At 39.6% G+C, this 24961-nt stretch overlaps 2 protein-coding genes across 2 annotated transcripts; both read right to left on the bottom strand.

The window, feature by feature from the left end:
- On the bottom strand, positions 1-19435 carry LOC122070501 (kinesin-like protein KIN-12F). Its single transcript, XM_042634663.1, has 16 exons — positions 18996-19435; positions 18744-18881; positions 18539-18622; positions 18295-18420; positions 18141-18200; positions 17995-18048; positions 17794-17886; positions 17513-17608; positions 17128-17276; positions 16425-16574; positions 11975-12104; positions 10840-11880; positions 10634-10732; positions 10415-10549; positions 698-1414; positions 1-585 (listed from the first exon to the last, which is right to left on the bottom strand). Exons 1-16 carry the CDS (start codon positions 19299-19301, stop codon positions 328-330), a joined length of 3636 nt encoding a protein of 1211 aa, XP_042490597.1. The 5' UTR covers positions 19302-19435; the 3' UTR covers positions 1-327.
- Positions 19436-21958: 2523 nt separating this feature from the next.
- Positions 21959-23393, bottom strand: LOC122070500 (UV-B-induced protein At3g17800, chloroplastic-like). Its single transcript, XM_042634661.1, has one exon. It carries the CDS (start codon positions 22800-22802, stop codon positions 22308-22310), a length of 495 nt encoding a protein of 164 aa, XP_042490595.1. The 5' UTR covers positions 22803-23393; the 3' UTR covers positions 21959-22307.
- Between the last annotated feature and the right edge of the window lie 1568 nt (positions 23394-24961).

Raw genomic sequence — 24961 nt, 5'->3', positions numbered from 1 at the left:
TAAGGAAATAGATTGAATCAATATTTCAATTACTCAAACCATGACAGGAATGGACAAATATTACTGATATGGTGGAACCCAACAATTCAGTGGATCAACCTGATCATCATGATAGTACTGAAATCTCACACTTCATATTCGCTGAACATATATATATTCAGCTATTATACACACATCATCTATGATCCTTATTCAGAGTCGAACAATCTTAAGAAATGCAAATACCACCACACTGATGACTGAACCAAACCAGGTCATATGTTTGGAGACCCAAGTAGGGTCTGTTGTGCTGCTTGTTATGCTTGCACTTCAGTCACCACCAAATTCTTACTGTAGTTCCCTGTGGTCTTGGTATATTGATCCAAATTCAGCTCTCCATGCTTGATCGTCATTTGGAAATGCTGCTGTGAAGCTGTCTGCTATGTCAGAATCCTGATGGTATAGCGGCCGCAGTGCAGATTCCGGTAACCGGCTTTCTGCAAGATACTGTTTCATTGTCACCATCTCCATCTTGTGCTTTCTTTTCAGTTTCTCCATTTGCTTCTTCAACTTCTCAATCTCTTGTTGAGCGACCATGCGGTTCTCCTGCACCCATGAAAAAAGCCATGCGTCACTTATTAGTACAAAAGCTCATTAAAATTTAATCAAAAAATAGTGTTTCATGAAAGTAAGTTACATCTCCACATATTCAACTTACTTCTGCAACTGATACAGCTTCCTCTGCCTCTCTCAGCCTCACAAGGAGCTCCCCGGCAGCATGAACTGCTTCTGCTGTGTCTCTAAGTTGGATTCTAAGACTTTTGTTCTCTTTCTTCAAGTGTTCCCTCTCTCTTTCCCTCTCTACTCTCAAGGCTGAGAGCTCTGCAGCAAGGGACTTGACGAAACGGGACCCCTTACACTTGCCTCCTGCCTTTGCAGCTGCCCTTTTCACCTCAGCAATACCTTCCATGATTTTCCTGTGTTTATCGGATAAGTCATTATACTTCTCTTGCAGCTCTGCATAGTGTTCTATAATCCTACATTGGCCAAGGACGGCCCTGTTTAGTGCATCATCCAACTCCAGCGTGCATTTCTTTTCCAGCCTCAACTCTGCCTCCACCTTCTCTGCATGTTGACGGTTTGATTTAAGGTCAATTCTCAATTCATCAGTTAAGGAAATCCACTCACTTTCCATCTCTGTCCACCTTTGCCTTTCCTTCTCAATTTCTTCTTCACTCTTATCTACACTTTTCCTCATCTGGATAGATTCTGACAATGAATGACAGCTCGTCTGTTTCTCAATGGACTCATTCGAAGCAGCTGCATCCATATACGATTGCAACTTGCTCTGGAAAATCTGAATTTCCTTCAGAAGCACTTCCCTCTCACTTGTGTCAAATGTATTTCCGTACTTAAGATCCAACACTTCCTGGAGCTGTAAATATCAGAAATTACAACGTAGAATCAGGAAATTGAAAAGAAACCAGGAGTATCAAAATATATCTAAGGCATTCACCCATCTTCAAAGTTAGAAAGATGGGAAACAACTTAAAATATTTGTGGGGGCTTGCATTGAACATATTGAGTTTTTATGATCAGCATAGGGTACAGGAGTATTCCTGTCCCTGCTTAATTATTGAAGTATGTTGCATGGGGTAATGACTTGTGTTTAATATGACACTAGCCCTTTTTATTTATAACAATGGAGAGAATGTTCTAGAGAATTACAAAGACCATTAAAGTCCTTAGGGTCCATTTGGTAACTGACACTTTCACTAATAGGATGAAACATCTTACTACTAATACTACTTCCCATTAGTATAACACTCCCCCTCAAGTTGGTGCAAAAATATCATTTATGCCCAACTTGCAAATAATAGGATGAAACATCTTACTACTAAGATCTTTAATAAATATATCAGCCAGTTGTTCATTACTGGGAACAAAAGGCACAGTGATAAGGCCTATATCCAGCTTCTCTTTGATGAAGTATCGATCGATCTCCACATGCTTGGTTCGATCATGCTGGACAAGGTTATGAGCAATGCTAATGGCAGATTTACTGTCACAAAAGAGCTTCATAGGAAGGGTAGCAGGAACAACCAAATTAGTGAGAAGACCATGAAGCCATAGGAGCTCACAAATGCCATGTGCCATAGCACAGAACTCTACTTCAGCACTTGAACGGGCAACCACGACTTGCTTCTTGCTATGCCATATAACAAGGTTATCACCAACAAAGGTGCAATAACCAATAGTAGACCTGCAGTCATCAGGAGAACCTGCCCAATCCGCATCTGTGAAGGCCTCCACCCTAAGGTGATCATGAGGAGAAAAAGGATGCCACATCCTGGGGCAGATTTCAAGTACTGGAGAATACGCAGCACAGCTTCCATGTGAGTCGAGTAGGGATCATGCATGTATAGACTAACCAGGTTGACGGCAAATGCTATGTCAGGGTGTGTATGAGAGAGATAGATCAACCGCCCCACTAATCTCTGATATCTCCCCTTATCTATCGGATCACCTCCCTTGCTACTCAGGTGACCATTAGCTTCAATAGGAGTGTCTGTCGGCTTACGCCCCAACATGCCTGTCTCAGAGAGAAGATCAAGCACATACTTCTGCTAAGACAAGTAAATCCCACGAGAAGACCTGGCAACTTCAATACCGAGGAAGTAACAAAGTTTTCCTAAGTCTTTGATCTCGAATTCCTCACTCATATATCTCTTGAGGTGAGAGATTTCTACCAGATCATCACCAGTAACAACAATATCATCTATATAGACTATTAGGATAGCAATCTTCCCACCTGATCTCTTGATGAACAAAGGGTGGTCGGCATTGCTTTGAGAGTAACCTGTAGCAACCATAGCCTTGTGAAAACGTCCAAACTAAGCACGTGGGGATTGCTTCAGCCCATACAGAGCACGCTTCAACTTGCATGCCTTCCATTGGGTTTTGGAGCAAGTGAACCTAGGAGGAATGTCCATATACACTTCCTCCTCATGTTCCCCATAAAGGAAGGCATTCTTCACATCTAACTGCTGGAGATCCCAATCTAAGTTGGCGGCACAAGCCAAGATAACACGAATTGTGTTCATCTTAGCAACTAAAGCAAAAGTCTCCTAGCAGTCAATCTCATAAGTATGTGTGAAGCATTTGGCAACAAGTCTGGTCTTGTACCGATCCACTGTACCATCAACCTTTTGTTTTACTATGAAGACCCATTTACACCCAACTATCTTCTTTTATGAGGGAAGACACACCAGATCACATGTGTCATTCTTCTTCAGAGCATGCATCTCTTCAACCATGGCTCTCTGCCATTGTGAGTCTGCACTCACTTCCAGCCAAGTATGAGGAATAGACACAGAGGAAAAAGAAAACACAAAACTATAGTAAGAGGGAGAGAGTGAGCCATAAGAAACAGTTTTAACAATAGGATGTAAAGTACAAAACCTAATGCCTTTACGAACAAAAATAGGCAACTTAAGAGACTGATCAACAGAAGGAGAAGGAGAATTACCAGGGCCCAAGGGGACAAGATCAAGCTTGAGAGGAGACGATTGATATGGTAGGGTAAATGCTAGATGTGTAATGGTCTGAGTCTGCTCTCTGCGACTATACAAACTTATCTTTGGCCAAGGCGCAGTAGGAGAAGTAGGAGTGTCACTCTCCCCCTGAAACGGGATACTAGCAAGGATAGTAATTTCAAGAGATGGCGGCATATCTTCTACAATGGAAGGAGACTCCCCCTAAAGAGGTGTCGTAGTATAGTATGACGTAGATTTGTGAAAGACAACATCCATAGTCACAAACCAATGCCAAATAGGAGGATGAAAACACCAATAGCCTTTCTGAGTAGGAGCATACCCCAGAAAAAGGCATCGAAGATCACAAAGATCAAACTTTCCATAAGGATGATGATCGCGAGCATAGAAAACACTACCAAATACCTTAAGAGGAATAGGAAAAGCAGTAGAACCTTAGAGAAGATCCAGAGGGGAGTGGAAGGCATAGATGAAGGAGGCATTGGGAGAGAGAGAGAGAGAGAGAAATGAGAAAGAGGCAAAGAGATGGAGAAGAGGGAGAGCCCTTAGGGTTTCGGATCCTAAGGCTCTGATACCATGTTGAATGGGATAATGACTTGTGTCTAATATAACACCAGCCCTCTTTATTTATAACAATGGAGACAAGGTTCTAGAGAATTACAAAGACCATTAAACCCCTTAGGGTCCGTTTGGTAACTGATACTTTTCCTAAAACCCATTATTACAACAAAGCATATATAAATTAAGGGACTAACCTGCGGCAAACTATTCTGGTCTGAGCCGCAAGTTAATTTCCCCCCTTTGGGACTAGTTTGTGACTCTCGCCTCCTATCTTCTCTCTTTTTCTTCTTTCCTTGCTTTGATTACAAGATTTTAGAATTGTAACATGATATCAAAGTGTTAAGTTTGTCTCGAATATTTGATCCGTTTTGAAGAATGATCTGCTCTGATATATTTTGGTGGCGACCCAAATGGGAAGTTTTTTGAGATCTGTGATATTTTGATGGCGACCCGTGACTTGGAGGAGTATATAATGTACTATCGTCTTGTTGAGCAAGTCATTATAATTTGGGGGGTTTTCGAGCTAAGATTTCAAGGCGAGTTTTCTCATCGTTACTTGTGTGTAATCTCTCTCTTCTACACAGTGAAACATCTTCTTCGCCCGAGGATGTAGCACACCACACTAGTGTGTGAACCTTGTTAAATCTCTGTGTTGTGTAGATCTATTGGTTGTTTATTTTTGTATTTCTTGGTGTTTGCTATAACACAGAGCCATTGTGATCAAACCTAGGGTTCATAATTTCCTCTCTGCTGATTTCTCTCTTCCGTTGAACCTCTTTGGTGTGCAACCGCCTACTGCTGCATCTACTATTAATTAAATCACTCCTTTTCTCATTAATGTAGTGCTGGTTTTTTATTTGGATCGCGATAAGCTGCTACTAAACTGAAGATTGAAGACCTTGGATCGGTGCCACCATCCTTCTGCCCAAAATCGATTTTTGTAAAGTTTTCTTACTTCATCGATTTTTTGTCCCCATAGTTCTGGTAATTGATGTTTTGGTAATTGATTTGATGATAACTTTGGTGAGATCAAGTTTTGATACTATTGCTATACATTAGAATCTTCCATTCTATGGTGCTATAGAGATCTACACACAAGTGATTTGATTTTTTGCTTCTACATCAACAACCCTATCTTTTCAATTTTTGGGTTCCTCATGGCTGAGACAAAAAATACTACCCCTACTATGAATATCCAGATTACCTCTATCAAGCTCAAAGGAAGTTAGAATTACCTACTTTAGGATCAGTCTGTGAAGCTTTCTCTTATAGCCAAAGATAAACTTCAATATACTACCTCTACTCCTCCTTCATCATCTGATGTGGGATATAATGAATGGATGAAGGAAAATACATTAGTATTGAACTGGTTATGGAATAGTATGGAACCCGATGTCCCTGCCAATGTCATGTTCCACACTACTGCGAAAGGTGTATGCGATGATCTGAAGGACACATATTCTCAAGAGAAGAATATGACTCGTATCTATGGTCTCTATGAGAAGTTCCCAATCTAACAAGTCTCTACCAGAATACTATAGTGCTTTCAGGGGAATGGTTGAAGAACTCAATGTTTCCCATCCCTTGACTACAGATATTGACAAACTAAAAGCTCAGCGTAATGTTTCCAAATTCCTGGCTAGCTTGAATAATGACTTGAAGGCATAAAGGGCCACTTACTTGCTGGGGAAACTTTCCCTAAAATGGATGATACTAACTCCAGACTTCAGCATATGACATCTTCTACAAAGCCTGATTATTCTACCAAAGATAATTTAGCCTTCCTTGCTATACGTGAATGTGGCCAAGGTCGTGAGCGAGGCCGTATCTTTATTGGTCGGGGTTCTAGTGAATAGCAATCTGATCATTCTTCTGCCAGTGCTTTTACTGTGGCAAGTCCAATCATACTATAGAGACTTGTTGGGAAAAACATGGCAAGCCAGAGTGGGCAGCCCAGTTAGCTATTCATGCAGTGTCAGATGATGGTACTGACATGGTGTCTACCGATGATACAAAACCAATGACTTCTTTAGGAGATTCTTCTACCAGTCTATGTGATGATATCAATCAATTACTAAGGCATCTGCAAACTCTTGAGATAACCTCTAATACATCCAATGGTTGTGTCTACATCTGCTACTACCTTGGCTTATCCAGGTACATCAACCCTCCTTACCACTACTTCTACCCCCTGATTATTAATTCAAGGGCTTCTGCTCATATGACTGGTAAGTCATCCCTGTTTAAGTCATTTTCTCCTAAACCACCTCTAAATCTATTATTCTTGCAAATGGTACTTCAACACCTATTTTAGGTCATGGTACTATCTCACCTACATCTTCCATTAACCTATCCTCTGTGTTACATGTTCCCCAATTTCCATTAAGTCTCCTCTCAGTGACTCAGTTAACAAGGTCATTAAATTGCTCAATAAATTTCCTTCCTTCTTACTGTGTTTTTCAAGATCTTCACACGAGGAAGACGATTAGTGGAGGGCATGAAAAAGATAGTTCATATTATCTCTACTATGGTACTCCTGCTTCTTCTGGGATGTGACTCCGTTCCAATGGCACTGTCTTAGGTATTTGTCCTTGTCCAGGCTGAAAATTTTATTCCCTAGTTTTAAGTCTGTTATAAAGTTAGAGTCTGAAACCTATGAGTTGGTAAAGCATCACCGTGTCTTTTCCATCTTGCTTTGTGGCTCCTAGTCCGTCTTTATTTTCTTTAGTACATTCAAATGTCTGGGGCCCTTGTAGAACCAGCAATAGATTTGGATTTCGATATTGTGACTTTTGTGGATGACCACTCTTGTCTTACATAGTTGTCTCTCTTAAAGGATTGATCTGAATTCTTATCTGTGTTTCAAAATTTTTATAATGAAATAAAAACTCAATTTGACATTTTAATCAAGATTTTCTATTTTGATAATGCTTTAGAGTATGTCCAATATGAGATTTCTGAATTTTGTGTTGCCTGTGGGATGATACACCAAACTAGCTACTCTTACACCCCTCAGCAAAATGGGGTGGCTGAGCACAAAAATTGTCATCTCCTAGAGGCAGTACGGGCAATTATGTTACACATGCATGTCCTGAAGAATTTTTGGCTGAGCGCAAAAACTACATGTCATTTAATTATCGCATGCCATTGTCAGTTCTTTCCGATTAGTCTTCGTTTTCCATTGTTTTTCCTAACCTGCCAAGTTTTTCGGTTCCTCCACGTGTTTTTGGTTGTGCCTGCTTTGTTCATAACTTGCATTCTCAGTTAGATAATTATCTCCTAGGTCCACTAAATGCATTTTTTTAGGTTATTCCCATACTCAAAAAGAGTACAAGTGTTATGGCTCAGTTTCTCACTGAAACTTTGTTAGAGTTTTTTGTGTCCTTTTTTGAAGGCACATCATTTTTTTCTTCCCAGGCATCCCAGTACGGGATTGCGTGGACTTCCACAGCTCCACCTCCTATTCCTACTCTCATTCCATTCCCTAATGTCCCTACTGCAGGCGTCGTACCCCCTCTACAGGTTTATCAACTTCAGAAGAAGCTCGGACAACCCAATGTTGATACTACTACTCCAGATGATTCCCTGCATCTACTGCCGCCTTCTTTTAGTGAAGCTCCTATCCCTCCTGTCCCTGATGACTTACCAATTGCTCATCGTAAAGGTACAGGCTCGTGCACTCAAAAATCTATAGTTGTGTATCTAATTGATTAATTTGTTTCCTTGTCTCATCTTCCATCGACTATCCATAGTCATGCATTGTACCTTTCTACTCATACCATTCCAAAAACTCATGTTGAATCTCTGCATATCCCTAGATGGAAAATTGGCATGGATGTAGAAACGGATGCTCTTTTGAATCGTGCCACCTAGAGCCTGGAAGATTTACCTCCCGATAAGGATTTGGTGAAGTGTCACTTGTTTACACCATTAAATATCATTCTAATGGCTTTGTTGAGCAGTTAAAAGCTCGTCTAGTTGCCAAGGGTATACTCAAACATATGGGGTTGATTATTTTGAGACATTCTCTCCTGTTGCTAGATTGAACTCTGTTCGCCTCCTTATTTTTCTTGTTGTTAACTGATTGGCCATTGTTTCAGTTAGATATCAAGAATGCATTTTGTTATAGTGATTTATAGGAGGAAGTGTATATGGAGCAACCTCCTAGTTAACCCCTCGGGCATGGTTTGACAAATTTAGTGCTACTATGGTAAATTTTGGTTTTTCTCAATGCTATTCTGACCACTTTGTCTACTTTTGTCGCAAAGGTAATAAATTGGTTATCTTAGTGGTTTTTATAGATGATATTATCCTCATTGGTAACGATAAGGTCAAGATTATAAATTTAAGAACTACTTACAACAGCATTTTTAGACCAAAGACTTAGGTCAGCTTCATTATTTTCTCGGGATTGAAGTGGTTAGATGCAAGAAGGGGATCAATTTATCTCAGAGAAAGTATGTGTTGGATCTTCTGATATTGATATGCTTGCATTCAGGCCTGTAGATGTCCCTATGGATCCTCACCAAAAATTTGGTTTTAGTGATGGTGAACTTCTCCAAGATGTGCATCAGTACAGGAATTTGGTTGGCAAGTTGATATATCTCACAATCACACGACCTGACATTTCTTATGTTGTTGAAATCTTTAGTCAGTTATTGCAGTCTCCTCAGAAAACGCATTAGGATGCGGCTATTCGTGTTCTTCGGTATTTAAAGGGTGCTCCTAGTAAAGGGTTAACCTATCGTCTTAATCATCATATGGAGCTGCCAACTCCGATGCTGATTGGGCTGGCTCTGCTAATGATTGTAGAGCCACTACAGGTTATTGTACATTTGTTGGAGGTAATCTGGTTACATGGCGAAGTAAGAAGTAGATTATCATTATCTGATCTAGTGTTGAAGTAGAATTCAAAGCTATAGCTCACATCACTGCTGAGTTGATGTAGTTAAGGTCATTACTTTTGGAGTTAGGCTTTCCCATAACTGAACCTATGAAAATGTACTGTGACAACCAAACAGTTGTGTATATTGCCAGTATTCCTGTCTTCCACGAGAGGACCAAATATATTGAAGTGGATTATCACTTCGTTCGTGATTCTGTTTTGAAGAAATTAGTTGAGACACATTTTGTTCCTTGCTCAGATCAACTGGCAGATTTGTTTACTAAGTCTCTATTTGCTCCTAGTTTTCATAGTGGTTGTATCAAGCTGAGCATGGGTGATGTGTATGCTCCAACTTGAGGGGTAGTGTTGAGTTTTAGGAGTTTTAAGGGTATTTTGGTCCTGTAGGTTCCTCTTATGTACTGGTTATGATCAGTGCAGGGTACAGGGGTATTCCTGTCCCTACTTAATTATTGAAGCATATATATATATATATATTAAAAGACTAACCTGCGGCAGACTATTTTGGTCTAAGCCGCAGGTTAGTTTTCCCCCTTTGGGACTACGTTGTGACTCTCTCTCCTCTCTCCTCTCTTCCCTCTTCTTCTCTTCTCCTTCTTTCCTTGGTTTGATTAAAAGATTCTAGAATTGTAACAGAGCATTTTTATTTTAATCCTTATTTTGGATCATCCAACCTACATGTATCTTTTGGAATATTGGACCATACTTTTCAACTTCACAATACTTCCTCCCAACCACCCCCCACCATATACACACACACACACACACACACACCAAAGAACTTTACAATACTATGTCATGAATTCTATGCATCGGTCCTCCATTAGTTTGTTATTATCCTACCACATTAGTCTTATCTTACAAAAGCTTCTATGGATTGAAGTGCGGGAGTCTGTTCCCTTCACAGATATCATATGTATTGCTGCACTATCAGTTATCAACAGAATTGTAATGGCGACTAGGCGATGAGGTGTGCCCTATGTGTGTATGCAATGTATGACTATATGTAATATAACAATGATAATTTTATATAATTATGCTTATATGTAACATAGAAGCAACATCAATACAATTATGCTAGTAATGACCTGAAATGAAAAAACAAGCATCTAAAAAATCATAGGCTATATAGGATAAGCATATTCATCAAAAAACAAGACAATAAACATAAACCATCATAAATCAGTAAAATGTCAACAAGGTGACAAGCATAGGATATAATATAAGCATATTCCTCAAAAAAACAAAACAACAACAAATTGACATAAACTAGTGATACGCCAACAAGGTGTTTGTTGCATTAAACCCAAGAAAGAGCCTGGACGCCTTGACAACTATGGTTGTCAGTTTAATGTCCATACTATCAAAATCCTCCTCTTTCTTCTCCGAAAAAAGGAACTTCTGAAGAGAGTCTCACCTTGCCTTTATCTTCTAATGATGAGTTCCCCGTTCCAATTGGTATATCTCCATATGCCAAAGCTTTACAAGTTTCAATCTCCTGACTTTGTTGCGGGATGGAATTGTGTTCTTTCTCATGTCTGTATTGCTCAACCTACATAATTTTTTTATTATCACTAATATGCAAAACCCGATGTACGGATGAAACCAGTGATTGTAGTGGACGAGATTTTCTCACCAGATAATTTAGCTGCTCAATTTTAGCTGTTTGTTCTGCACAAAGACTTACAAGATCCTTCTCTCTCCTTTCGGCTTCTTCTAAAAGCTTTTCACCATCCTGACAGGTTCAAAAGCATCAAAGACTCAATCAAATAACCGCGTAATATTCCCCCCATCCCCATCTCTCTGTGTGTATGTGTGTGAAGGTAGTGCATATAGACTTACCTTAGGCACTTGGACTGTCAATCCCTCAGGAGGTCCAGCTTCATTGACTGGCACATTACACATGTTGAAGCTATCCTGGACTTGACTAGATCCACTAAGTCCCATTCTTTTGCAAGATGCACACAGCAAAGAAGCAGATTTTTGTTCTTCTGGTTTTTGCAATTCTGGTAAAGTTTGGACGCCAGCATCAGCTTTTTCTGCTGCCGGAAACGGTTTCAGTGACAAGTGTTCAAAGGATAAGGCAACTGAAGATTTGTTTAAAGTTGAGTTTCTCTGATGATGGTCAATAATCTGCAAGCCCCTGTGAAGGCTAGCAGCCAAAGATTCTGTGGGGCCTGCGAATATTTTGCTTGAGCGCAAAGAAGATTGACTATGATCGCTTACTTTAAGTGACTGTCTTAGGACCTCTGTGTTGAACGTAGGATTCTCTGAGACACAATTCTGACTGGAGGAAAGATGTGATGAGGTGGGTATGCTTTTCTTTAAGGTGCCTGCAATTTTAGGTGACTCAGACAAGGCTGGGCCTTCGAGAACTGGAGACCGTTGGCATGGTCTGATTGAAAGGCTACTTCTGATTCCAGAGTTAGTGGCACTAGCAGTGTCCGTGCAAGCAAGAAGGTTATCCATATTCCCATCATTTTCATGAGAAGGTAACTCCTTCTCAGACTCTTTCAAACAGTTTTCTTCAAGTTTACTTTCTTCTGGCAATTTGCTCGTATCAAGTTCAGTAGAAACATTAGGCTCAAAACTTTCCTCCAAGGAAGATGACTGTATGCAATCTTTGTCGTCAAGTATCTGCTCTCTTGAGTTTTTCTTGCAGGAACTATGCACATTGTCCAGCTGGTCTCTTAGTTCCCTCACATCTTCCTCGTCAACATTTATATCTTCCTCAGTATCATCATCTATGGGGAGTAAGATCAAAGAACGATTAAGACTTAACCTAAGCTGGTTCAAGCTATCACGCGCATTTCTTCCTTTAAAGTATTCACTCTTTGTCCCAACTGAGCAGTATACGTCTGACTTTGTTTTTATGAGTTCTTCCTGTAACAAAAGTACAAAGATTAGTAGATAATCTAAGGTTGAACGCTAGACCATAATAGATAATTTACACTTGTGGGTCCAGCGAAAACAATACCTTCAATTGACGTATCTGGTCACTAAGGTCGTTAACATCATCCTCCGTTATTTCATTTATCACTGGCATATTTCGAATTGCTTTTGCCCGCTGTCCAAACCTTAATGTGCTCAGGGTTTCAACTCTGTATCTGTTTCAACAAGGATAACCATTTCAAGNTTTGTTGGGAAACATGTCCACACTCCTTGCCATGTTTTGGTGTTAACAAACAAACATACATCTTTAACTTGATTGATAAAGTGTGATTAGCTTGAAGAAACCCTTAGAAGATCGAAGGTCGAATCAAGACATCAAGCTAAGCTTAAAGACATGAAACAGCAAACAAGAAGGAAAGAAGATGAAGGGCCAAAGAATGAAAGATTCAAGTGAAGAAGAAGATCACTAGGATAGATTAAGTTATTTACAATGTAATTTGTAATTTCCACCTACTTATATGCACTCACCTCATGCATGTGCATTACATCATATTAGAATGACCATAGAGCATGCCTTGATCAGGTATGGAAAGTCACTAAGTGGCGTGGAACACACAGTAACCTGACTTAAGGGTACTTTAGGGAATCTTAAGATTAGTATTAGGAGATGAATCCTTCATAGAGGCTGTAGGAAATTGAGTTGTGATTCCAACGCAACTGATCTCAAGTCAATCCAAGGTGGGATCAAAAAGTTATAGTCAAAACACTGGTGACTGGTCAGTATGACAGAGCATGTCATGTTGGCGGTCGACCAGCTGGAAGCCCCGGTCGACCGGAACCACCCGAGACCATAGGCGGTCGACCATCTGGAAGCCCCGGTTGACCAGACCTGTCCGAGACCATAGGCGGTCGACCGGCTGAAAGTCCCGGTCGACCGATGCCTGTCTAAAAGTACTCCAACGGCTATTTTTTTGCCTGCAACGGCTCTTGGCAGTCGATCGACTACCGATGGCGGTCGACTGGTATACCCAGAATATGTCCGTTAGAGCTTGATTCCCTGCCTAAAATGCTTCACTAAGTTCACCTATAAATACCCTAATCACTCTTAATTAAATATTCATTAAGAAAGAGCTTTAAGAGCATTGTTGCAAGCATTAAAGAAGTTTATTTCTACTTGAGTTATTCTATTACACAAATCCCAAACAAGAGGCTCAAGTCTCAATCAAAGTCCTCTACTCTCTCTTGTGCAAGTCAAAGCCATAAGAGAGGACTTTACAAAAGGTGCATCACTCATCATTATTCATTTTCATTTGCACCACACTTGAGGTATTCCTCTTATTCCACTATTTCTTATTTTCTGTTTCTACAATTCTAGACTGTACTTAGGATTGTAAGGATACTCTTATCCTAAAAAAGAGAAAGGTCTCTCTCTACCTCTTAAAGAGATTGTGAAGGCGTCTCTCTGCCTGGAAAGGAGATTTGTAAGGATACTCTTATCCATAAAAAGATTGTAAAGGTTTCTTCCCTACCTACTGTACTAAAAGGGAAAACTAGTGGAATACCTTACAAGAGGATTCTTGTAGGAAGTGGACTAGACTCAAATTGAGTTGAACCACTATAAATCTTGTGTTGTGGGTGTTGTTATTTTATTTATTCAGCATCGCTTTTAACTTATAGTCACACTTGTGACCTATACATCGAAAAGAGTTAAATTCCACTAGTATAACCTATTCACCCCCCCTCTAGGTTATTTCACTATTTTGGTCTAAGCTGCAGGTTAGTTTTCCCCCATTGGGACTACGTTATGACTCTCTCTCCTCTCTCCTCTCTTCCCTCTTCTTCTCTTCTCCTTCTTTCCTTGGTTTGATTAAAAGATTCTAGAATTGTAACAGAGCATTTTTATTTTAATCCTTATTTTGGATCATCCAACCTACATGTATCTTTTGGAATATTGGACCATACTTTTCAACTTCACAATACTTCCTCCCAACCACCCCCAACCATACACACACACACACACACACACACCAAAGAACTTTACAATACTATGTCATGAATTCTATTGCATCGGTCCTCCATTAGTTTGTTATTATCCTACTGCATTAGTCTTATCTTACAAAAGCTTCTATGGATTGAAGTGCGGGAGTCTGTTCCCTTCACAGATATCATATGTATTGCTGCACTATCAGTTATCAACAGAATTGTAATGGAGACTAGGCGACGAGGTGTGCCCTATGTGTGTATGCAATGTATGACTATATGTAATATAACAATGATAATTTTATATAATTATGCTTATATGTAACATAGAAGCAACATCAATACAATTATGCTAGTAATGACCTGAAATGAAAAAACGAGCATCTAAAAAATCATAGGCTATATAGGATAAGCATATTCATCAAAAAACAAGACAATAAACATAAACCATCATAAATCAGTAAAATGTCAACAAGGTGACAAGCATAGGATATAATATAAGCATATTCCTCAAAAAAACAAAACAACAACAAATTGACATAAACTAGTGATACGCCAACAAGGTGTTTGTTGCATTAAACCCAAGAAAGAGCCTGGACGCCTTGACAACTATGGTTGTCAGTTTAATGTCCATACTATCAAAATCCTCCTCTTTCTTCTCCGAAAAAAGGAACTTCTGAAGAGAGTCTCACCTTGCCTTTATCTTCTAATGATGAGTTCCCCGTTCCAATTGGTATATCTCCATATGCCAAAGCTTTACAAGTTTCAATCTCCTGACTTTGTTGCGGGATGGAATTGTGTTCTTTCTCATGTCTGTATTGCTCAACCTACATAATTTTTTTATTATCACTAATATGCAAAACCCGATGTACGGATGAAACCAGTGATTGTAGTGGACGAGATTTTCTCACCAGATAATTTAGCTGCTCAATTTTAGCTGTTTGTTCTGCACAAAGACTTACAAGATCCTTCTCTCTCCTTTTGGCTTCTTCTAAAAGCTTTTCAGCATCCTGACAGGTTCAAAAGAGTCAAAGACTCAATCAAATAACCGCGTAATAATCCCCCCATCCCCATCTCTCTGTGTCTATGTGTGTGAAGGTAGTGCATATAGACTTACCTTAGGCACTTGGACTGTCAACCCCTCAGGAGGTCCAGCTACATTGACTGGCACATTACACATGTTGAAGCTATCCTGGACTTGACTAGATCCACTAAGTCCCATTCTTTTGCAAGATGCACACAGCAAAGAAGCAGATTTTTGTTCTTCTGGTTTTTGCAATTCTGGTAAAGTTTGGACACCAGCATCAGCTTTTTCTGCTGCTGGAAACGGTTTCAGTGACAAGTGTTCGAAGGATAAGGCACCTGAAGATTTGTTTAAAGTTGAGTTTCTCTGATGATGGTCAATAATCTGCAAGCCCCTGTGAAGGCTAGCAGCCAAAGATTCTGTGGGGCCTGCGAATATTTTGCTTGAGCGCAAAGAAGATTGACTATGATCGCCTTACTTTAAGTGACTGTCTTAGGACCTCTGTGTTGAACGTAGGATTCTCTGAGACACAATTCTGACTGGAGGAAAGATGTGATGAGGTGGGTATGCTTTTCTTTAAGGTGCCTGCAATTTTAGGTGACTCAGACAAGGCTGGGCCTTCGAGAACTGGAGACCGTTGGCATGGTCTGATTGAAAGGCTACTTCTGATTCCAGAGCTAGTGGCACTAGCAGTGTCCGTGCAAGCAAGAAGGTTATCCATATTCCCATCATTTTCATGAGAAGGTAGCTCCTTCTCAGACTCTTTCAAACAGTTTTCTTCAAGTTTACTTTCTTCTGGCAATTTGCTCGTATCAAGTTCAGTAGAAACATTAGGCTCAAAGCATTCCTCCAAGGAAGATGACTGTATGCAATCTTTGTCGTCAAGTATCTGCTCTCTTGAGTTTTTCTTGCAGGAACTATGCACATTGTCCAGCTGGTCTCTTAGTTCCCTCACATCTTCCTCGTCAACATTTATATCTTCCTCAGTATCATCATCTATGGGGAGTAAGATCAAAGAACGATTAAGACTTAACCTAAGCTGGTTCAAGCTATCACGCGCATTTCTTCCTTTAAAGTATTCACTCTTTGTCCCAACTGAGCAGTATACGTCTGACTTTGTTTTTATGAGTTCTTCCTGTAACAAAAGTACAAAGATTAGTAGATAATCTAAGGTTGAACACTAGACCATAATAGATAATTTACACTTGTGGGTCCAGCGAAAACAATACCTTCAATTGACGTATCTGGTCACTAAGCTCGTTAACATCATCCTCCGTTATTTCATTTATCACTGGCATATTTCGAATTGCTTTTGCCCGCTGTCCAAACCTTAATGTGCTCAGGGTTTCAACTCTGTATCTGTTTCAACAAGGATAACCATTTCAAGCAAATTAGTGACAGGGGGTAGAGGAAAAAGCCCAAGCTTTCCCCTAGCTCAAACACTCCCCCTCCCACACCACCACCACCCCCCCCCAATTAAAAAAAAAAGGGAAATGAAAGGGAAAAAAATATATGGCCTATTCTGAACAACCTGTCATCTGGAGAAATGTTACATAAAACTGTGAGTTTGGCATTGCCACCAAATGATTCCCTCAGTAAGTGTGTTAAACAGGAATTTCCATATGGTATATTTTGGGATTTTCCAGACTGATCACCTTCTGCCAGAATATTCACCAAGTTCCTACAAAAGGGGAGAAAAATCAATCAACCCCATCTACATTGCAGATAAAACAAAATATCTGTATCTAGCCACTCGTAATGGAAACTAACATAGAACTAAAAATATTGCTCCTTTTTTCACTCTACTAAGGATAAACAAGTCCGCTTTGCAAAATTATATCAATAAAATTTTAGCATAATGGAAGGGTGTCAGTAATAGATTTAAACCATGACATTATAGTCAAGATATCATATCGCATTTACATCATACATATTCTCATATTTATTAATCCATCAACATCAGTTAAACTGCATATGCCAAGGGCATTTCCGGGCCAAAATCTCCTAGAGAATATCATCAGCATCAAATCAGCAACATTATGGGCCAGTTTCCGGATGGTCTGGATCTGATACTGTCTAGTCAAATTTATAATGCTCCAGATGTCCCAAGTACCTTAAGAGAACTTGTTCAAAAATAACTCAGCAGAACATTTTAAATGTGTACAAGTTAATGACAGCTTGATGTGATTAATACTGGCGATTAAACATTAAAGGACACGGAAATGGAGCCATACCCGAGCTGTGACAGAGACTTCTTTACATTTTTTCCTTCCTTTACATACTGTCTACCTTCATCATCAAGTTTATTTCTTTCTGATCCAGCAAGATCAATAAGGCTGATTCTGCTTGTCTTTGAGCTACTGAAGCATTTTGATGAGGTACCCTGTGGCAATTCAGAATAATGTTTTTCCATGAAAAGCGTATGAAATATATACTAAAATGGAAATGAATGGGAGCACTATAATAGTTAAACAATAAGATTTCTGGTAATACTTATAATGACTGCATCCATAACATAAAATTTTTATTTACACGCAACCACATGAATTTAACATAGGACTTCTCTATTGATTGTTGACTGTAATGAATGGCCAACAACATAGCATAAATCAAACATACCTTACACCAGGATTCGATGATGCAAGTGAAGACAATATGAGATCGAGAACTCTTGGAATTTATAGTCGTTGCACCAACCTTTCTGTTCGAAAGTCCCTGCATCATATGTGTACATCGAAATTAACACTAGCAACCATGGAAAAAAGAATGCATAGGAAGACAATTCCAAAAAAAGAATATCTTGAATTTAGTTACAAAACACCAAAAAGGTAATAGTTTTACACCTATTCCATTTGGAAGGCAACCAAAACAATGAAGGTTGATGCATGGCTATTCCATACCTTAATCAGTATTTGTGTTACATCCTCATAGTTGGTCACATACTCCTCAGTCAAATGCTCAATATAGAAACCGTTCTTGACATCATCTCCTATCTAGTCCAAATGAAACAAACTGATTTAACCATGAAAGCTTTGACCAACAGAATTTGCAAGAATTGAAGATGAGATTAAGAATGAAATGAATACAAAACAGAAGTACACCTCAAGGTTCCGTTGTGTTGGATCAAGTAAATCCCCAATCTGTTCATTGTATATCTGCAGCCAGAAAAAGAGTGCCATAAATAGAATCATATGAAGCTGGAAAAAAAATAGTTAATTATAAGATATATGATAGCAATGAAAAATACCTCAAGAAAAGAACAACGACATTGGTAATTCAACTGCTTCTCTCGAGAATTATCTCGCTCCTAAATGACAATCAGAAGATCAACATGGACCCTTCTTGGCAATTCAAGTTCTTCTTTTGGAGACAATGAGAAGGGGGAAGGGGGTTGCACTTACTCTTTGAATTTCAGAGAACAACATCTGAAAAACTCGAGGGACAATGCCCTGGTGACTAGTAGAGGAATGGCCTTCAACCATGGCACTCTGTGGACCCCACATGGTGTAAGTCTTTCCACTTCCCGTCTAATGAGAAATCGATAGAAGTTAGTTCAGGATGAACTTCAAATGGGGTTAACCATTGAAGATAAATAAAAGTTTGGGGGAAGAAAGGAAGGCAGAGGAAAAGTCAATAGTCGAGTACCTGACCATATGACAAAATAGAAGTGTTGAAACCTGCCAATGCATCTTTAACTAGGGGCACGCCTACTAACTTAAAAATGTCTTCCTGAGCAAAGTAAAAGAATGAACAGCTCAAATTACCTTCATTTGCTTTAATTTAAGCACAACATATGAACAACAAAACCAGTACATTGTACACCGGAGCATTAAAAGGCAAAGTTCCGAACCTGGGAAGAACTTGAATCCACGACGGAATCAAAGCTAAACAATCGGTCTCCAACTGATAATGAATTAGAAGAAACCCTCCGAATAGTCATAGTTTCCTGCTTATCATGCCCAATATCTGGTCTGATCCTAACTACAACCTAGCAAAGAGCTCACAATAACCAATTTGAAATCAAAATTCAGACATGAAAAGGGTGAGGAGATTCGAACTTTCTGTTAAACTGAAGAAAAGGGGGAAAAAAGATCCTGGATACCTTAACCGCCGGATCAGAAGAAACTCGCGGTGCTTCTTCTTGATCTCCCGTTCGAGAGCTCTCTTTCTGGAAATTCACCGATTTTGACAGTGATTTTTTGGCAACTACAGGTGAGTTAGGGCCAGTATTGATCTGTAGGACATTGGGTTCGGGAGGTGGAGTATTTTCTCTTCCGGATTTTGACTTCGAAGGGTTGGACTTCATCTTCTGCTTGTGAGAGGCGGATCTAGGAAATAGGTTACGGATCGATTGGGTTGAGATGCTTCCCAAGAATTGGTTTCCTGCGTTCTCTGTGTCTCGTCTCATCGTTTCCAAAATTCTGATAATGAAGCAGATCTGATTGATCGAGCAGAAGAGCAGTGGGTGGGTGTTAAAGAGAGAGAGAGAGAGAGGTTTTTCAAATGTGTAAAGAGAGGGAAGAGGAGAAACGTTTATTTTGTGGAAGTGAGTCGTGAGAGCCGTTGACAAATGAGATGTGGGTTTTCGATTCCAAGGGTTTGAACTTTTGGGAGAATTACGTTGAATTGACCAAATTAACCTAGTTGATTCTCGTTCGAGCCATTACATTCCATCGTCCACGACGCTCTCCAAATCAAAAAATGATGGGCCCACTTTCCCCGGGTTAAATTGTATGGTGAGGATCCGGCTATTAGGTTTTACGTCTTGCACTGTAGTGACCAGCACACTGATTATTGGGTTGGCAAATGCTTGGGTCGGGTTTTGGGTTCGGTGTCAATTTCAGACCCGCATTGGCAGGCTCAATCAAGCCTGACACATTTATAAATAGATAGTATATGGCCCAGCCACCTAACCTGATCAACCGGACACATTTATAAGCTTAACCTAAACTGACTCCTTTAAGCCCAACCTAGCCCGATCCCTTTTAATACTAATTGAAATCTCCATTTTGTCACCAATGAAATTGAAAAGTAAAGTGGTTTGCTTCAATTTTCAAAATGAATAAGAGATTGATCTATGAACAAAATAAAATTTATGTAATTGTGGCGGTGAATTAACAGTGGTTTTGCAGGATATGCTTAAGGCAAAACTATGCTTTCAATGGAATAAGCTTGCCAGCTTGAGTACTTCGACTATTGCATCGACATTGGGAAGGCCCATTTAGTGCATGTTTAATACTCGTTTGGGGATATAGGTCCATAGGCCCGTTTATGGCAGCCGATTACAGCCCGAGACCAACGCGGTCCAATTATAAACCTTACCATGTTCGCCCTAGCTAAACCCTAGAATTTGGCTGAGCCCAGCTAAGCCCAACTGAGATAGGCCCATCCCGACCAGCTATTATACATGTATAAGGATAAAATTGTAATTATGTGAAAATTATAACTCTTAATAATTGTTTTATATGAGATAAAGAATGTGGCTTGGTTGTCTGGCGCCTGCAGCCAGGCCAAGGATTTAGCTATTGGTATCAGACTGATCTTGGCCGATACCAATACGGGATTTGCTATATCGGTCTGTACCAGTCAATATTACCCTTACTTGTCATAAAAAGTAGGTTTTTGTTACAATTTTACCCCTAATATCAATACGATACTCGATCCCGAATCAGCCAGGTTTTAGGATCGGTCTCAAACCAATAATGATATGATACGACCAATATAGCCGTTCCAATATCAATACCAAAAATCATTACCCAGGCACAAAGTACGCACAAAATCCCCACCCTTTGTGAAAGAAAAATTCACATTTCATGTTGATGTCCCTGCGCATGCATGCTCTTATTGGCTAGGCCTTGCAACCAAAAAATGAGATATCTCCCTTTTATATGTTGTGTTTTGGGGAAATACCCTAAAGACAAGTAAGAAAGATCAAGTTGTGAGGTAGAGAGTTGTATAGAATTTTTTTCTTAACTTAGGCTCTCTTTGGTTTAATTTCTATTTGTATTTATTGTATATTTTTTAGAAATCATTTTTTATAATTAATTATGAGCCACAAATAATATTTGTTTGGTCACTATTTATATAATAGATTGTATAATTAAATATAAGTTTGGTATCCCTATTTGTAGAATATATTATGAGAAAAAGAACACTACTTGCTTGTGCTTGTCTACACCTAACCTGTGTAGACACAGGCGGGTGCAAAAAGATTGTGTTGCCCCCCATGCGTTGAAGATGTCTCCATATGACCTCCCATTGATCTATGTGATCGTGTAGTGCCCGCACAAGCAAGTAGCGTTAAAATATAAAAAATAAGGCATCGTTTAGGAGTAAGGGGGTTGAGCAAAAACATAGAGGGGCTGAAATGACCACCCTGCCCACGAAATATGGGAATGAGTTTGCTCATTTATGCATTTCTGTAAGTTTTCCCAATTATGCGGTTCCTTTTACAGTTAATGCCTTATTTCTTAAAATATTCCAATCAAATCTTTCCTTATAAATACACTTTCCAGCAACACCCAAGCAAACATCATTGTTAAGAACTCCCTCAAAAGTGTTTCTGTTGTGTACAGAGAGTGACCACAATTCAGATTTTGGAATTCATGGGCTTTGGCCTAATTACAAGGATGGATCGTATGCATCAAGGGTACTCTTTTTCCCCTTTGGGTAACTATAGATTTAAGATGTGAAACTGTTTTGTGCTGGGAGGGAGAAAGCAATAGACTTTTATTTGAAAAAGGAAAAATTACAATGTCACCCCCTGAACTTTGGTCTTTATTCAATGCCACCTCCTGAACTTTTCGAAACACCAAAGACACCCCCTAAAGATTCAAACAATTTCAAATCAATCCCTGCCATTAGCAAACACAGTTATGTGGTAGAATTTCTGTTAGTTTTTTTTTTTCTAAAATACCTAAAACACCCCCATATGGTTTGAAAGGACAATATCACCCCTCCCCTTTCCTTTCTTCTAAACTCTCACTCTAAATCCCCAAACCGAGAAGGAAGAGAAGAACCCTTCCGTCGCCTTCCTCTGAAACCTGCAACTACAGTGGGCTCCTCTCCCCTCCGGCGTGCGATCGTGGGCTCCTCTCCCTCATATCTAAAAGCTAAAGTTATTGAGGGAGATGTTCCTCAAAATAGAAAATTATATATTTGCAGGTAAATTTCTACAACCCTAAGCAAATAAAGAGTCATCACTGGATCAAAATGCTCATAAAAGAGCCATGGATGCACCCAAGTGGTTCCTCAGAAATTGTTTTTGGTAGTGCTTCTATATTTACGTCAACTGTAAGTTGGCTGAGAGGCGCCTTGAAGCACCTTCAAGCCAACAGGTCAAGAAATCAATTTGAATAGTATAAGGAGATTGAAGCCACTCCCAAGCACCACCACAGTTCCTACTTTTATAAAATTATTCTCCTTGATCAGCTCTTTTGAGCCCATACACACTGTCAACATATCCTTCCACATCCCAGAGGAAGTAACCAAAAGCAACAGCTTCCAACACCAACCTCTTTAGGCTAGCAAATGTGATATTGATAGCCTCCTCACTCTCAAGGGCTCCCATCTCATACCCAAAAAGAGCCCAGCTGTGCTTCTGAATTAGATTCACCGCCTCTTGAGATTTTAGTTTTGCACATCTCTGCAGTGTCTCAGGGTCAAATTTCATCAAATAACATCTCAGCTTCTCGTGCTTCCTAGAGTGCCTCCCTGATACATGACTCAATGAGGTGGTCCAAGTGTCAATTGAGCGGCGGAGAGCAACAAAATTTTCCGAACTATGGTGCTGGAACTCTGCAATGGGAACATGGATCCCATGGCCAAGAGAAAAGTCATAATTGGTCAGAGCTAGACTCCGATCCAGGTTGTATCTCAAGCATGCAGACTTCAGGAAATAGCCATACATGACGGAGGCAGCATAGATTTGGCCAAGATGAAGCCTTTACAAATGGGTTGTGGTCCTATTTGTCCAATTTTCAGAGAGATTAGATTTTCCTCTCCAACCAAGTATGGTGGAAATATGTTCCTTTACCATCTCCAGGACTTCAATGGTACAGATGGACTCGAGCTCCTTGTCCTTCGATGGTAACCCCTCTATTCTGCCATTATTGATGCATGTAGAGAGCCTTGGAACCATAATAACTTTGATCTCAGAGAACTTGTGAACAATTAGCATGTACATGACATCTTCAACTGCAATTTGGCATTCATGTTCTTTTAGTTCAGCAATCCTCCTGGTATCCAAAATAATAACATTAGTGCACGATCGCACACCGGAGGGGAGAGGAGCCCACGGTAGTTGCAGGTTTCAGAGGAAAGCTACGGAAAGGTTCTTCTCTTCCTTCTCGGTTTGGGGATTTAGAGTGAGAGTTTAGGAGAAGGGAAAGGGGAGGGGTAATGTTATCCTTTCAAATCATATGGGGGTGTTTTAGGTATTTTGGTAAAAAAAGTAAGAGAAATTCTACCACATAACTATGTTTGCTAACCGTAGAAACCGATTTGAAATTGTTTGAATTTTTAAAGGGTGTCTTTGGTGTTCCAAAAAGTCCAGGGAGTGGCGTTGCAATTTTCCCTTTGAAAAATCTAAAATTAGTTAAAATTACCTATTTACCCTTAATTTTGAAGGAATTAAAGCACATGCTTATTAAAGTAGCGCACAAATCTAACTAAATGATTTGAGACCACAAATCACAAATAACTTTTCACCAATTTGTGATTTATTCTTATTTATAATAAATTAAAATAAGTACAATAAATCATACCAAACAATTGTAAAAATAAAAATAGGTAAAACAAATACAAATAGAAATCAAACCAAAGAGAGCCTTAGTGAAAGAAAAAAAAAAAAATCAAACCACATTAAATTCTTCATGTGGATGAAGATATTTGTTTTGAATGCCCTTAAATTCCTCATGTTATGTGTAATTGTTTACATGCCCTTATTTTTTTGTCGGGTTTGTGCATTCATGCTCAACATCTCCAATGCATACACAACACTATTACTCTTCCTCCTTCTTTTCCATTGAGGGAAGATCCCCCATGTCACTAACTAATGTGTTTTCTTTCTTTTTTTTTTTTTTTTTTTTTTTGGAGGGGGGGGCGGTGGGGGGCCGGGGGTGTGGTGAAGAAATTTCTCATATGGCCATACTACACCAATGGTGTTGCAAGAAATAGTATCATTCACATAGGCCCACACCACACGATCAGGAAAGGAGAACGAAAATAACAAAAAAAAAATATGTGGGAGATTAATACCAATTGCATGTCAAACGTCTTCCCCGGCCTTTTCGATTTTATTGGTAAAAGATAAGTTTTGCCCCAGAATATGAATCCATTCAATAGTTTCAGGGAAAAGAATGTGGCATGGTAGCATGGCTCTTGCACCCGGACATAGGGGCACCAAATTACAACCCACCCTTGTGAAATAAAAAAATTCCATTCATGCTGGTGCCCCCCTCCAACGTGCTTTCATTGGCCCACACGCTAGTGCAAAGACCATATGCTACCAGGCAATGACCTTTTGCACATATTTCTATCTTGCAAAATAACTGAGGAAGAAGTTTTTTTAGTCCAATAAGTCTATAGGGATTTTTTAGATATTCATATGATTTAAGTCTTTGCTGTTTGGTATGAATTATCGACCTAGAATGCATACTAAACACAGCCTAAGATTACCATATCACCCTTCCAAGCAGCAAAGCATGTTATTTTAGGAATACTCTCTGATACTGTCAGACCAGAAAACTTTGGCCTCAAGGCCCTCAACCCACTATAAGGGGAAGAATTTGAGTTCTTGATTCATTTAATTGCTGACTGCTTGATGATGGAGAAGAGGGGTCTAAATGCAAGGTGCAAGGGGGGTATTTACAGTTAAATCTTTCAATAAAGAGCTGATAGCAAGTTGTGAGCAACTCTGTAATATGAGAAAACTATGTGCAGATCAGCTCGTTCCCCATCTCCCATTGAAATTTTTACTAGGATATTTATGCCTTGGAGGCATGGACAAACTAGTAACATTAGATAACGATGTAAGAGGTTTTCAGCTCCTTTCTCGCTGGCTCGCCT

The sequence above is a fragment of the Macadamia integrifolia genome, unplaced genomic scaffold (genome assembly GCF_013358625.1).
Source record: "Macadamia integrifolia cultivar HAES 741 unplaced genomic scaffold, SCU_Mint_v3 scaffold938, whole genome shotgun sequence".
NCBI classification, from domain to species: domain Eukaryota; kingdom Viridiplantae; phylum Streptophyta; class Magnoliopsida; order Proteales; family Proteaceae; genus Macadamia; species Macadamia integrifolia.
The sequence above is the reverse complement of the archived record's forward strand: the minus strand, read 5'-3'. Positions and strand labels throughout refer to the sequence as shown.

Excerpts from the sequence above, each read along its gene's own strand:
- LOC122070501 (XM_042634663.1), bottom strand. The coding sequence starts at position 19,301 with ATGAGACGAGACACAGAGAACGCAGGAAACCAATTCTTGGGAAGCATC. Across the intron at positions 17,277-17,512 it reads TCATCGAATCCTGGTGTAAG|GGTACCTCATCAAAATGCTT; the intron begins GTATGTTTGATT and ends GAATTGCCACAG. Across the intron at positions 12,105-16,424 it reads AACATTTCTCCAGATGACAG|ATACAGAGTTGAAACCCTGA; the intron begins GTTGTTCAGAAT and ends TTGTTGAAACAG.
- LOC122070500 (XM_042634661.1), bottom strand. The coding sequence starts at position 22,802 with ATGTATGGCTATTTCCTGAAGTCTGCATGCTTGAGATACAACCTGGAT.